Source organism: Salvia miltiorrhiza, chromosome 8 (genome assembly GCF_028751815.1).
Source record: "Salvia miltiorrhiza cultivar Shanhuang (shh) chromosome 8, IMPLAD_Smil_shh, whole genome shotgun sequence".
Lineage (NCBI taxonomy): Eukaryota > Viridiplantae > Streptophyta > Magnoliopsida > Lamiales > Lamiaceae > Salvia > Salvia miltiorrhiza.
In genome coordinates, this window is record NC_080394.1 from 2,423,041 (window position 1) to 2,437,454 (window position 14,414).

General features: G+C 37.1%; 3 protein-coding genes across 3 annotated transcripts; 1 reads left to right on the top strand and 2 right to left on the bottom strand.

Moving 5' to 3' along the window:
* Positions 1 to 82: 82 nt before the first annotated feature.
* On the bottom strand, positions 83 to 1,686 carry LOC130999942 (protein ENHANCED PSEUDOMONAS SUSCEPTIBILITY 1-like). The gene has a single exon (XM_057925648.1). It carries the CDS (start codon positions 1,531 to 1,533, stop codon positions 241 to 243), a length of 1,293 nt encoding a protein of 430 aa, XP_057781631.1. The 5' UTR covers positions 1,534 to 1,686; the 3' UTR covers positions 83 to 240.
* Positions 1,687 to 2,392: 706 nt separating this feature from the next.
* LOC130999943 (protein ENHANCED PSEUDOMONAS SUSCEPTIBILITY 1-like) lies at positions 2,393 to 3,868 on the bottom strand. Its single transcript, XM_057925649.1, has one exon. The coding sequence runs from the start codon at positions 3,739 to 3,741 to the stop codon at positions 2,449 to 2,451; it is 1,293 nt and encodes a 430-aa protein (XP_057781632.1). The 5' UTR covers positions 3,742 to 3,868; the 3' UTR covers positions 2,393 to 2,448.
* Positions 3,869 to 6,543: 2,675 nt separating this feature from the next.
* LOC130999944 (CMP-sialic acid transporter 2-like) lies at positions 6,544 to 13,604 on the top strand. The gene is made up of 16 exons (XM_057925650.1): positions 6,544 to 6,873; positions 7,368 to 7,571; positions 7,672 to 7,788; positions 8,001 to 8,057; positions 8,869 to 8,946; positions 9,233 to 9,277; positions 9,871 to 9,930; positions 10,019 to 10,141; positions 10,299 to 10,376; positions 10,861 to 10,930; positions 11,132 to 11,239; positions 11,405 to 11,538; positions 11,615 to 11,694; positions 12,322 to 12,370; positions 12,451 to 12,514; positions 13,163 to 13,604. Exons 2-15 carry the CDS (start codon positions 7,404 to 7,406, stop codon positions 12,499 to 12,501), a joined length of 1,218 nt encoding a protein of 405 aa, XP_057781633.1. The 5' UTR covers positions 6,544 to 6,873; positions 7,368 to 7,403; the 3' UTR covers positions 12,502 to 12,514; positions 13,163 to 13,604.
* Positions 13,605 to 14,414: the final 810 nt, after the last annotated feature.

Here is a 14,414-nt window from a genome sequence, read left to right on the forward strand (position 1 = left end):
TAAATTGAATCATATTTTTTAAACTATAAAATCCCATAATTCGAACACAATTCGAACCACTTTAATTTACGATTTAAATTAAATTGTGAACACATATAATAATTGCTTACAATAGTCTTCTTTTTTTAATCCAAAAAACCCGAAAAAGACCCTTCACAGAAATCCAAGCTCACGAAAATCCTTGAAACATCTAGCAACAATATATCTATTACAAGTACAAGCAAACACCGCCACAAACATTTACACACTAGTTATGAACTCCTCCAATGCCACTAACTTCTCCTCCGACAAGCAAACTTCAAGGTCCATACCGCCGGCTTCCGCCGCCGGAGACACCACGACCAGCCCCTCCATATTCCACGCCTTCCCACTCCTCACAGCAATCGGTTTCCCCCACCCAAAATCACATCCGTACATATCTAGCCGGTGAGAACCTCCGAAGGCAAGAGGAAGGGGCCCACTCCTCACCTCCCAATGCTGCAAGTTCACCTTCTTCTCCGCGTCGCGTGTGATCGCTTCATCAGTTTGCTTAGAGATCAACTCGTTGATCCTCAGCGCGGCGGCACCTAATCCTTTCTGCAATAGCTCGCCCTCGCTAATCGCCAACGCAGCAGCATAAACCGCGTTCCCAAAATATCCATCCGGCAAAGACGACATCCTGGCTCTCGCGCCTATGGCTATTGCCATGGTGCGAGTGGTTGAATCGTTATTAGTGGTTTGAGAGCGTACCGTGCTCCGCCATAGATGAGCCATGAGTGCTTGCAGAGTAGATATTTTGTCGGTGCCGGCTTCGGAATTGGCTTTCGCCTTCAATTGAGCTAATTTTTCTTTGCTGAAGTGGAATACCTTCTGCGGCAGCAATTGAGATGGAGCTTTGATTAGGTTTTTCTCTAATGTAGGGATATGGATGAGTTTGTTATCCACGGCGGCGAAATTGCAGCGGTCGAAAATTGGGGATCTCGAAATTGATTCCGAACCGCGGGAGATCTCCGACCAGGAGTTGAGGAAATGCCAGAATGAAGTGCCGTCCACGACGGCGTGATTGGCGGCGCAGCCGATGAAGAGGCCGTCGGCGAGCTCCGTGACCTGCACCGCGAGCAGAGGCTTTGAAATTCCGTCGTAATTAGTGACGCCTATGTTGATCGGGATCAAGGAGGATGCGATTTCCGGTGTATACCTCGGCTCGATGAGGTCGGAGATGGAGACGGCGTCGGCGACTGCATGAGTGAACTCGGCTCCTGCGTTGTTGCAGTCCACGAAGAAAGTCGCCGTGTCGCTGCCGTGCGGGGTGGTGGCGAGGCGGCCGGCGAGGGGAGGGAAAAAGTCGAGAGCGCGGGAGAGGGAGTTTCTAAGGTGTTGGATGAGATGCTGTTGGGATTGAAAGTGAGAGCTGTGGAAAATGAGGCCTCTTCGAATGGGGACGACTGGGAGTAGACGTAAATCCCATAAATTAAGCTCTAATCTTGACAATGAAGCAGCAGTTGCAGTGGCGCTAACAAGAGATGAAGAAATCAGCTCGACTTTGTTTGCCATCTTCAAATTCTAATTTTGGATGTGAGATGAAAGAATTTCGGTAGAATACAAGATTAAATAAATAAATAAATATTCTCTTGAGGGAGAAGCCAATTACTTGATTCACATGCGGTGGTCCTAGCCCGCCATAACAATCATATGACAAGATATTTTTGAATTCACGATAAATAAATGCCTATTTTCTAGCCAATGAGGTGCAAAGATGTCTCCGTGCAAATAGCTTATTTGATTATATAATAATTATACATTATAATTTTGAAAACAAATGTCTATTTTTTAAAAAGAAAAATAGGCCCCAACACTTTTCAAATTTTAATTATATCTATCTAAATTTTATTCCTCTTGCAAAATAGAAGTGAGTTCAGCCACTTTTTATTTTTTTTACTGTTTTATTATCCCCACTTAAATTTTTGTTTCAAAAAGAAAGTAGACACTTATTATGGAATGGAGGAGTATTAAATTACATTTTTATTTTGTTGAATTAAATTAATCTTATTTTTGTTAAATACATGTTCAATTTTATGTATGTTTTATTTTTCTTATAAAAAATAAAATTAATTAGAGATTTAATACAATTATTAGTAATTTTAGTGGATAAATATAAGTTATGTCTACTAATAATTTGTATTTTTTCAGCTGAATCAATTGACGAACATGTTCACGAGCTAACGAGCCGAATACCACTAAGCTCAAATTTGGTTTGTTTATTTTACGAGCTTCTTTAAACGAACTTGAACGAGCTTTCTTCAAGCCGAGCTCCGAATAGTTCGCGAGCGACTCGATTTGTTTCCAGCCCTACTTACAATATCCAAAAAACACGAAAAAAACTCCACAAAAATCGAAGTTCACGAAAATCCTCGAAACATCTAGCAACAATATCCATTAAAAATACAAGCAAACACCGCCACAAAACATTTAGACACTAGTTATGAACTCCTCCAATGCCACTAACTTCTCCTCCGACAAGCAAACTTCAAGGTCGATACCGCCGGCTTCCGCCGCCGGAAACACCACAACCACCCCCTCCATTTTCCACGCCTTCCCACTCCTCACAGCAATCGGTTTCCCCCACCCAAAATCACATCCGTACACATCTAGCCGGTGAGAACCTCCGAAGGCAAGAGGAAGGGGCCCACTCCCCACCTCCCAATGCTGAAAGTCCACCTTCTTCTCCGCGTCGCGTCTGATCGCTTCATCAGTTTGCTTAGAGATCAACTCGTTGATCCTCAGCGCGGCGGCGCCTAATCCTTTCTGCAATAGCTCGCCCTCGCTAATCGCCAACGCAGCAGGATAAACCGCGTTCCCAAAATATCCATCCGGCAAAGACGACATCCTCGCCCTCACGCCTATGGCCGTTGCCATCACGCGAGTGGTTGAATCGTTATTAGTGGTGTGAGAGCGTACCGTGCTCCGCCATAGATGAGCCATGAGTGCTTGCAGAGTAGATATTTTGTCGGTGCCGGCTTCGGAATTGGCTTTCGCCTTCAATTCACCTAATTTTTCTTTGCTGAAGTGGAATACCTTCTGCGGCAGCAATTGAGATGGAGCTTTGCTTAGGTTTTTCTCTAATGTAGGGATATGGATGAGTCTGTTATCCACGGCGGCGACATTGCAGCGGTCGAAAATTGGGGATCTCGAAATTGATTCCGAACCGCGGGAGATCTCCGACCAGGAGTTGAGGAAATGCCAGAAGGAAGTGCCGTCCACGACGGCGTGATTGGCGGCGCAGCCGATGAAGAGGCCGTCGGCGAGCTCCGTGACCTGCACCGCAAGCAGAGGCTTTGAAATTCCGTCGTAATTAGTGACGCCTACGCTGATCGGGATCAAAGAGGATGCGATTTCCGGTGTATACCTCGGCTCGATGAGGTCGGAGATGGAGACGGCGGCGGCGACTGCATGAGTGAACTCGGCTCCTGCGTTGTTGCAGTCCACGAAGAAGCTGGCCGTGTCGCCGTCGTGCGGGGTGGCGGCGAGTCGGCCGGCGAGGGGAGGGAAAAAGTCGAGAGCGCGGGAGAGTGAGTTTTTGAGGTGTTGGATGAGATGTTGTTGGGATTGAAAGTGAGAGCTGTGGAATATGAGTCCTCTATGAATGGGAATGAATGGGAGTAATCGTAAATCCCATGGATTCAGCTCCAATCTTGAGATTGAAGCAGCAGTTACAGTGCTGCTAACAAGAGATGAAGAAATGAGCTCGACTTTTTTTGCCATCTTCAAATTCTAATTTTGGATTTGAGAGGAAAGAATTTCGGTAGAATACAAGATTAAATAAATAAATATTTTTTTGAGGGTGAAGCCAATTACTTGATTCACAAGCGGTGGTCCTAGCCCGCTATAAGAATCCTATGACAAGATATTTTTGAATTCTCCCACGATAAATAAATGTCTATTTTCTAGCCAATGAGGTGCAAATGTGTTTCTGTACGAAAAGCTTATTTGATTATATAATAGATATGTTTTATAATTTTGTAAAAAATGTCTATTTTTTAAAAAGAAAAATAGGCTCCAACAGTTTTCATTTTTAAATTATATCTATCTAAATTTTATTCCTCTCGTAAAATGGAAGTGAGTTCAGCCACTTTTTATTTTTTTACTGTTTTATTATCCCAACTTACATTTTCGTTTCAAAAAGAAAGTAGACACTTATTATGGAACGGAGGAGAATTAAATTACATTTTTATTTTGTTGAATTAAATTAATCTTATTTTTGTTAAATACATGTTCAATCTATTGTTGTAGTACTATTAGATTATCAATATGCATTTAGTTAAATTGTAGTAATTGTATGTTATAATCAAAATTGAACATATATCCAATCATAAACCCTAAGTTTCCTCCAACACTCAAAATTGTATGTTATAATCAAAATTGAACATCAAAATCAAAATGCGCATTTATTGAATAATAACTAATTATTGCAATTATAAAATCGAGGGAGAAAATAAATGTAAACGACATATGTTAAGAAGGAAAAGCGGATGAGATCCTCCGTCCATTATTTATTGTGTAGCATTGTATTTCACTCTTAATTTTTCATTAGATGGAATGTAAATAACAATATAACTTTATTTTCTTTTTTTGACAAAATAAGCAACATAAGCTAACAACCCTATCATCTAATATAATTTTATTAGGGTGCATTTACTTGATGAATAAATTTATCATTGAAAAAGAAAGGACAACAAAAATTATGTCTTTAAATGCCTCATTTTTTCCCCACATTTTATACAAAAAAGAAGTTCACCATTTTTCCTTAATATCATCTCTCTATTATATAATCAAATAAGTCACTCCGCCTAATTTATCATGGGAAAAAACACAAAGGCGGGAAAACTTTATACAAAAAAGTTCACCATTTTTCCTTAATATTATCCCTCTATTATATAATAAAATAAGCCACACGTTGAGAAGAGAAAAAAAAAAAAGTTCGCCACTTTTTTCAAATATGTAAGAAATGTATGAGATGTTTGTCAAGACATTAGAACGACCACACCCGTTGAGCCCCATCTCTCCCCCCCAGTCTGAACCGAGCTCTGCAGTGATAAGGGGAACCTCTGCGTCCCGCTCGCTTTATTTTATTAGGCACTGCAAGCATGTGCTTGAAAGTTGAAAACTTATGTGGTCGGCTCGCTTTTGCGAGTTCCTCCTCGAGCCAACGGGCTCCGCGGCACATAGGGGCACACATGCTGGCACCGGGCTCGCACGCCAACTATTCGAGTCCCGGTGTACATGCTCTTAGGGATAATTTAATCAAATTAAGCATAAGATGAATATATTTATAAAAGTGATCATTTCTATATAAACTTAGTGATATCGGCATTTTTTATTTTGTACCTAATATAACTACTAATTAAATGATGAGATGAAACAGTTTTCTTTTCTTTTTTGGTTAAAATCCAAGTAAAAAAAAATGAATATGGCGACAGATCTAGACTTTAGGTCAAACTTGTTACGTGCAATGCAGACACGCATGCCAGTCCGATTTACTTAAACTTTACTTGTAGTATTTCCAAATTAATTAATTAATTATTGTTGTTGGCACTAACATTATTATGATTTGACTATCAAACTTAATCATGTGCGATTCATTAATGGTCTAATCATGTGCGATTCATCATTTTTTACTTTTCATTTTTAAGAAAAGCTGATCTCGCTTAGTGAGATTAGCTCTAATTAATAGTAATTGATTTATATTAATTATTGTTTAATTAAATAAACTAATTCTAAAAAAACTTACGAAATTTTAATTATTCTTATTTTAGGGAGAGCTCACATGAAGAATTGTCATTTTCTTGGATTTTGAAACTTATAATAATAACAAATTATTGAAACGCAACTACCGTCTTATCAACCAAATTCAAGAAAGCAACGAATTCAACCACCAAAAAACGAAGAAATTTTTTTTTATCTGTGGTTGTTGAAAGTCATTTTAGGCAATTTTATATATTTCATGGTCACTTAAAAATATACAAATTTTATCAGAGCAATTTCATAAAAATATATATTTTTTATTTTTAAAAATTACTCCAGCATAATTCCTTTTTATATTTATTAAAAAAAAATCACCATGATTCATCTTTTATTAGTTAAATCATTAACTATTGTAATACCATATATCACAATTTCACGAAACTTGTTACGTTTTATTATATGACAAAAGTTTATTCTTTTATTCATATTTTCATTTTTTCATCTACTACATTTAACACATGAGATGCTATTTACTTAAATTTCGTATAAAAAAGAAACGACTCATGTTTTACGAAACGAAAAAAAAAATATTAAAATAAAACGTTAGAACAAAAAAAATATGGTCTATGAGTTCATAGTATATTAAATTTGGGCAGAATCCGACCTCGTTGCCAACATCAAATGAAATTTGGGAGTAAAAAATTTCTGACAAATTTTAAAATTGATTCGGGGAAGTAAAATTTATCTAACCGTCATTAACCGACCACCGTAAAAACTCAAATTCCAATTTACCGCTACTCTTCTTCCACCAGCAAAAGGTTGATTCTATTAGAATATGCGGCGCTTGAGTTTTTATATATTTCTATCAATTTGATCACATAGTTTAAACGTGAAAAAATAGTGCTTTCACGATTGCATCTCGAGATCCAGACGCAAAGGACTTTTCTCCGCAAATCTTTGAATCAAAGCCTCTCTTGCTACATTCTGCAGCTCCGCTCACTACTTCAAAAAATCTCCACGCAAATTTATTTCTGTGCGCAATTCGGCGTATGCAGCGGTTGGATCTGTCGGCGGAGCTTCGGCCAGATCTGAGACGCACTCAGTCAATTGATCTCCGGTCGAATCAGAATCGGCTCGTAGTTGTAACCACAAGTACGTGTGTGTGTGTTTAATTGTGGTTGGTTTCATGAGCTGAAGCTCAATTTTGATTAATCAAGCTTGCATAAGCTGCAGCAGCGATGTTAGCTTGCAGTTTTGTTTGATCCAGAGAAAGAGCTGGATTCTAATTGAATGTCGCTGCTGTTTTATTAGTCCAGAAAATACGTACCATAGTGGCATAGACTACGTGCTCATGTATATATATATATGCAATCCAAGTATGCGACTATTGTCCTCGTATAAGCATTTTGGGAGATTTGGTATCAGTGATAAGATCTGGTCCTGGGGAAATTCTGGCGCTGATTAATCACGTTTTGCGATTTTAACGTTAATGTGCCAGTTGAACTGAATTGCGTGTTGATATCCTGATATGTCCCTTTGGTTGAGCCGTTGAGGATGTTGAGTTTGATATGGGGTTTGATTGTGTAGTTAGCTACTGAGTTGTATCTATGAATATGGTTGATGGGGTTACTGGTTTTGTCGTTCAGGTTGAATTTTCATAGCCGGCCTTGGGGGGTTGGCTGATGAAGAACGGGATGATAGAATGCAGTGTCTGTCATTCCAAAATAGTTAATCCATCCACTAAGGCTGTTTCACGAGCTTATGACCGACATAGGAGCAAGATATCGTCAAAGCAGCGGGCGCTTAACTTCTTATTAGTTGGCGGTGATTGTGTCCTTGTTGGTTTCCAGGTATGATCCCTGAATGTTGTAGTTGTGCCCAGTTACTAAATTTCATTTACTCTGATTCTCATAGTTGCTGCTACGTCTTGTCTGATTTTCCTCTTTCCAGCCTATTTTAGTTTATATGTCAAAGGTGGATGGCCGCTTCAAGTTTAGCCCGATTAGTGTCAACTTTTTGACAGAGGTTGCTAAAGTTCTTTTTGCAATCACAATGCTTTTGTTCCAGGTACTCTTATCTAGATCTCTATGTAAAGTTTAGAAATGAGAAAAGAAGAGTTTTATGCACTTTCAGTAAATACTATTGTTATGTATTACTATAATTAAGATATAGAAATATCCGAGATGTAACATAAGCAACTACTGTGTTTATACGCCATTGAGCTTCCAAATCACATCCATGCATTGTGATATTTACTATGGGGGGATCTATCCTTGCAGGCTAGGCGACAGAAAGTTGGTGAAAAGCCGCTTCTCTCACTTTCAACATTTATGCAGGTGCACTTTTCAGTGATCTAGTATCTAAGAAATTGGTATCCAATGGTATTTCAATTCACTGTATAGAATTTATATTACCAGAAAGAATTATGTTTGTTCATTATGATGTTAATTTTGTATCCAGCATGTCATATAGAGTTTCCAAAAGATGCCAACCCTTCCTTTTTCATGGAGGAATATTCTTGCTTATCAGGTCTCTAATGATTGGCAACTTTGATCCCTTGTTATCCAAAAATGTTATTCCACACAGATCCTTAAGGTCATGTTGACGATGCAGAAGCTCACATTTTCTGATAAGAAGCTTTCTCAGCTGCCATTTTGTCATAATTAAAAAAATATTATTTGGATCAATTACTTGAGAAGTTGGAAATAAGCATTATTTTTATCTCGTTTTCCTTCAGAAGTCTCTTGTAAAAGGTGCTTCATTTATGGTTCCTAATTCATATGAGCTAAAACATGTAAGTAACTAATAATAACGTTTTGGTCCTGTAGTGAGAGAAAATCTTGAAGCAACTACTCAGAGTGCAGCCAACATTAATTTCTGTTTAATTTTCAACTAGGTCATATTTAGAGCTGCCTAGAGATGTTTTTATAGTATTAATGTCTATGACTTTTCTGATAAATCCTCAGATTGTGTGATTTCAATCATGATGCACACCTTGATTTTGGGCCCTGGGAAATGTTCTTAAATCCTTAGCTTACAAGACAAACCTGTTTTCTTCGTTTTGTCCTCCAGAAAAGTTATGCATCTCTATGCATGCTAAATCCCATCTGATTCCTTATGAATTTTGTCCCCTTCTGATATTTGCAGGCTGCTCGCAACAATAAACTTCTTGCAGTTCCAGCCCTACTTTATGCTATAAATAACTACCTGAAGTTTACTATGCAGGTAAACATAGTTTTGTTAGGAGGCTGGTTTGGACCTACATTTTTAAAATTAAACTTTAGTGTTGCCTAAATGAAATAAAAACCCTGCCTCTCTTCTATACTTCTTATGCAATTTGACGTGCTTACATTAAAATGTTAAATGTTATTCTGAAGTACGTCTGCATGTCATTTATTCTGTATATTAAGTCTATCTTCCCGATAGAATTCTGTTATGGAGATAGTGGCTGCAGCTTCTTTCTACACTTCTAGTAACTAATACCTCTTCATTTCTCTTACTCTTTTCTCAGCTATATTTCAACCCCGCAACAGTGAAAATGTTGAGCAATTTAAAGGTGCGTTGACAATGCAGCTTGCTTGGCAATAAACATCTTTTCTTTTATCTGATTAATTAGTTTGTTAATCCTCTGTCTCATTGGTGTTCCATCATGCTCTGAGAATAATAAAGGTGGTGGAATATTATCCAAATTTCCACTCCAATGTTTGTGAAGCATAGATGAATTTGTTTTCTGGAGTGCTTCTTTCTTTTAGAAGGAAAATTCATTATGATCTGTTTTTAAGCTTTTACCATTATGCATGGGAGAAGTAGATATTATTAAGAAATTGTTTATTTCTGGTTTGTTGCCACCAAGTATTTTCAGACATGGTTAAGTTAATTACACCTTTAAACTTGTTACTCAATAATCTCTTTTCAGAGTGTTATAGCTTCAGTATGCAGCATTGCAGCTATACCCGATTTATTTCACATCATCTTTTCTCCTTTATACTCCTATAGATGAACATCTTTATTGCTGATGCCAGTTTTAACAAACCTCATTGCCATCTTGAGATAGGAGCAAAACCATTGAGAACTGATGTTTGCCTTTTATTTACTTTTGGTCTCATATGCTAATCTCTCTTATCTTCTACTCCTGAATACTCTTTTCAGGTTTTGGTAATTGCTGTACTTCTCAAGTTCATCATGAAACGTCGATTCTCAATAATTCAGGTTAGTTTCTGTTAAATTGTTAATGACCGGATAAGATCATACACATGCTATTGTGTATTCTGAAAATAAAGTTTATGTTATGTCACAGTGGGAGGCTCTTGCTTTGCTGCTGATAGGGATTAGTATAAATCAACTTAAATCCATGCCGGAGGGTTCCACTGCTTTGGGTCTCCCCATTACAACTGGTGCATATATGTGCACACTGATATTTGTAAGTTATTCAGGGCATCTTGATGTTCATAGTATCTGTGAGTTGCATGGATGTACAGAACAAGCTTCTTCTTCTTCTTCTTTTTATTTTTGCCTTCCAAAAAATTTCATTGATTTGTTCTTTGCAGGCATAAATCACTTCAGATTTTTTAATGCAGGTAACAGTTCCTTCTATGGCCTCTGTCTTCAATGAATATGCCCTTAAAAGCCAATATGACACCAGCATTTATCTTCAGGTGATTTAACACAATCAAATGTTGAAAGAGTATTCTGTATCATTTGAAGTGTCTGTTTTCGGTTCAAGTGTACTTGCCTTATGATGTTTTGTTATGTATGTGGCCACATTCCAGTCCCTTAATGTTCACATGCTAGGTGACAAATAAAGTTGTGGTATTGAAGTGGCAAATGTTGATTGTTTACTGCCTCAGTGGCAACCCATTCATTATGGCAGGATTATATGGTTTTGAAGGCACAGTATGATTATTAGAATGTTCTTCTCTGAGTTTACAACTTTGTGACAGTGGCCTGAGATTTATTTGTCATTGAATATTATAATTGAAAATAATTTTGTTTTCATGAGACATGTGAGGTTTAACTTAGGTGATAACCTCATCAATAGTATATATATGTTCTTAGTTTTGTACTTTCATGTCTCAAATAGGTGATACTTCAAATTGAGGTTCTTACTGAGTAAAATTTTTCCTCTGCCGGAATTTGCAGAACCTATTTTTATATGGATACGGAGCTATATTCAACTTTCTTGGAATTCTCGGAACTGTCATTTTTAAAGGTATCAGTGCAAAATCATGCTTCTCCAGCCTTCACATTAGCACCAACAGTTTGGATAAGACTCATTTTGTAACATCTTGGGACAGGATAACTTGGTTTTAGGCTTTACCTTTATTTGACTGCAGCGCGTCATTCATAGCTCGGAGGGGGAATTTGATTTGCTGTTTTCCTTATATAAAATATATTGCAATAAATGTTTCAGGTCCCAGCAATTTCAATATACTGGAAGGACATTCAAAAGCTACCATGTTTTTGATATGTAACAACGCTGCACAAGGAATTCTATCCTCCTTTTTCTTCAAATATGCTGGTGAGAGATTTTTTAGGAGCTGGTTTAACAGATTATCTCCTTTACACGGGATATTAACACATTGGCTTTAGCATTGTGGTTCCTCTTGTGTGCAGTCTAATAGGATTGCTTATTACTTAACTTCTTCTGCTAAATGCTTACACTTGTGCATTTTCATGTTCCCAGACACGATCTTGAAGAAGTATTCTTCGACTGTTGCAACAATATTTACAGGCATAGCATCTGCTGCTTTGTTTGGCCATACTTTGACCATAAACTTTTTGTTAGGGATTTCAGTGGTTTTCATTTCAATGCACCAGGTACGTAACTGAACTGAAGTATCTTTTTCTCTCATATATATATTGAGGCTTATCTGCAACATACTTCTGGTTTCAGTTCTTTTCACCTCTTGCAAAAGCCAAGGATGAAGAACAAAATGGGGTGGTAGAAAGAACTGATATTCAGGAAAACCATAGGTATTCATTCGGTTTCTTGCATAATCACATGCGTCAAACATAAAATCTTTTTATCTGTCAAGTGAGAGTGCTTCTTCCAGGGGGCCTCTTTACTTCCATGCAATTGTTGAAGGTTCCATATCATTATGTACTGTCCGTTCTTAGATCTGTTCTGAATGATTAGTGGCACAACAACCTTTCAGTGGTTCTGGTTTGTTCACATCTTCTTTCGTACAAGACGCCCTCCAGCTAGTAAAATTTGATGACCATTTTTCTTATGATGGTGAAGTGGATCATACCATATAAATTTACTTTCTATGTAATGCTTGCTGTTGAGTGAACTTAAGGAACATCAATTTATTTTTCAACTTCATGGGGTAGGCATGACAATTTTTGTCGCATGTGTATATTCTTGCAGCAAAGATCCTCTTCTTTCTTTTCTTTTCTTTTCTGGATGTTTAGTTTCACCTTGGTTGCCCCCCATGGTTTGAGGGGTTGGGGATGAGGCTGTTGACTTCCGCCAAGGGGAAACGGCAGGAGAGATAGTGAATACTCTTGCATATTTCTGCACACTATTTGATAATTAATCCTTATGCATAATCATTTCTGGCAAGCTTTAGGCAAGGTGCTGATCTTTTTTATCTTCAGGTCAAGGGATTCATCCTTCATAAATATGGCTGCTGGAGCTAATGATGAGGTACAATATATGTACAATTGCACGTCTTTTATTTTCATCTAAAGCATGCATCTCCTCATGATTCTGCTTGCTTTCTCCAGGCTAGTCACCGTGTCGGACCTGACGAAAAGCAACCCCTTCTTCCCACTTGAAGCTGATCCATCGGTATGTTAGCAAAACTTAAAAAGTTATATTTTTGAATTAGTATTTACGACTTAGGTCATGCTTCTTGTCCACAATTTCATGTGTGTTAGCTACATTGGTATGTGGGGCTTTTATGGTCTCTTAACCAGTCCCAATGCGTTGACAAAATATTTTGTCTAATTAAAATCAACCTTTGCACATAAAGATCTTGATTTGTTATGGACAAACAAGAAACAATTAAGAACTTAATATGAATTTTAAATATAGTTGAACTAATAAGATTGGAATCTAATGAAGTTTGAACTTAAAATAGTTGTTATGTCAGTACTAAGTACTACCATATGTATTGTTTTATTGATGGAATGGTGCAATAGTTATTACTTAAGGTTTCTGCAACTTAGCATTGCTCTTTCAACCTATATCAAAAAAAAATCCCTCGGCGCGCATGCTCATAATAAATACGTAAACTAAAACTTCGAAGCATGTAAAGAAATATCATACCTTGTTGAATCAAGTGAGAAAAATGGCTTATGTGGTACTTTTAATTTTTTTTACCCCTTTATGATATAAATGTAGCATTATCTGATAAGCTGGGAGGAATTATGCTATCTTCCATTTCTGTTTCACAACTGCATGCCTTGAATAGTTCAACGACGAATTTCGTTGCAGGTTGTTTCCTTGGCACTTCTAGCTCAGAAGAGAAGATAACACGATGTTGATCACCGTTAACACTGACTGCTTCCACGAAATACGGTTAGCTGTTATTCTTCTTTTCGACACGCTGCATCTTCCTTGGAATAGTTTTGAAATGCTTGGAAGTATAGAAAGATTACTGCCGCATGATTGTTTGCAGGCCTTTACTCGAATTCCCAATATATTCCCTACACTACAATATGTAAATTGATGAGTTCTAGTTACAGTTATGTATTGATTCATTTTTTGTATCAAGATGTATCTTATTTCATTGAGGTTTATCTTCTTCTTTTTTTCCAGATGCTATTTCCAGTTTTTGGTCTGTAAATTAGCGAGTACATTTCGAGATTTTGTCACTACTTTTTCGTTACAATATGGATTTTGTTTTGTGGAAAAAGTATTATTTGTTGTTTCATAAGTGATAGTTTCTATTCGTATACATGTATCATTGAACATAAGAGAAGGGTGCGAGTGAATTTGATTGATTGAAATCACCGAATTAATCGGTTTGACCGGTTAACCGAATAACCGGTCGGTTAAACCGGTTCTGTTTCCGATTACTCCACGGGGCCTAATTCGGTTCCGATTAACCGGTAAACTGGTTCGGTTAAAACTGAACCGACCGGTTTACCTTAACCGAACCGGTTTACCAGCCCTAACTTAGAGTGTGTTTACTTTGATAGAAGTATTTTTCACCCATTTTCCACAATTTACACATGTTTATTATGATGGAATATTTTCTCTAAACATGGTGGAATATGGAAGTTCATTTTCATTCATTTTTTCATCAATGCTGGATAATATTGTCCTAGGATAGAGGTGTGAAAATATTTTCTAATATTTTCTCATCTTTACATCTCATGATAAAAAATAAAAAATAAAGTTAATATTTTTTCATTTTTTCTTATTCATTTTATTTCATTGAAAATTTTACCATCAAAGTAAGCGCATCCTTAATTATTATCACAATTGTTTTATGAGCATACATAATGATTTGAGCATTGAACTTTATTTAAGATATTGCGATGGGATATAAATTTACTCGTCGCATGATATGAAATTTTGCAAAATTATTTTCTGGGGAGAGTGTATTGCTTTTGTGTAATAAACAAAAAAAGCATTATCGAGAGGGAAAAAAAATATTTTAGTAAACTTTGGTTATGAGTTAATTCACGATCTCAAAAAATATTTTAGAAAAACTCGAACTCACTGGGCCTGTGACGTTTGG

What these genes read in the sequence shown, in the direction of transcription:
- LOC130999942 (XM_057925648.1), bottom strand. Translation starts at nt 1,533, where the DNA reads ATGGCAAACAAAGTCGAGCTGATTTCTTCATCTCTTGTTAGCGCCACT.
- LOC130999943 (XM_057925649.1), bottom strand. Translation starts at nt 3,741, where the DNA reads ATGGCAAAAAAAGTCGAGCTCATTTCTTCATCTCTTGTTAGCAGCACT.
- LOC130999944 (XM_057925650.1), top strand. Translation starts at nt 7,404, where the DNA reads ATGAAGAACGGGATGATAGAATGCAGTGTCTGTCATTCCAAAATAGTT. An exon ending in CACTTTCAACATTTATGCAG is followed by an intron (nt 8,058 to 8,868) that starts GTGCACTTTTCA and finishes TGATATTTGCAG; the next exon opens with GCTGCTCGCAACAATAAACT. An exon ending in ACACCAGCATTTATCTTCAG is followed by an intron (nt 10,377 to 10,860) that starts GTGATTTAACAC and finishes CGGAATTTGCAG; the next exon opens with AACCTATTTTTATATGGATA.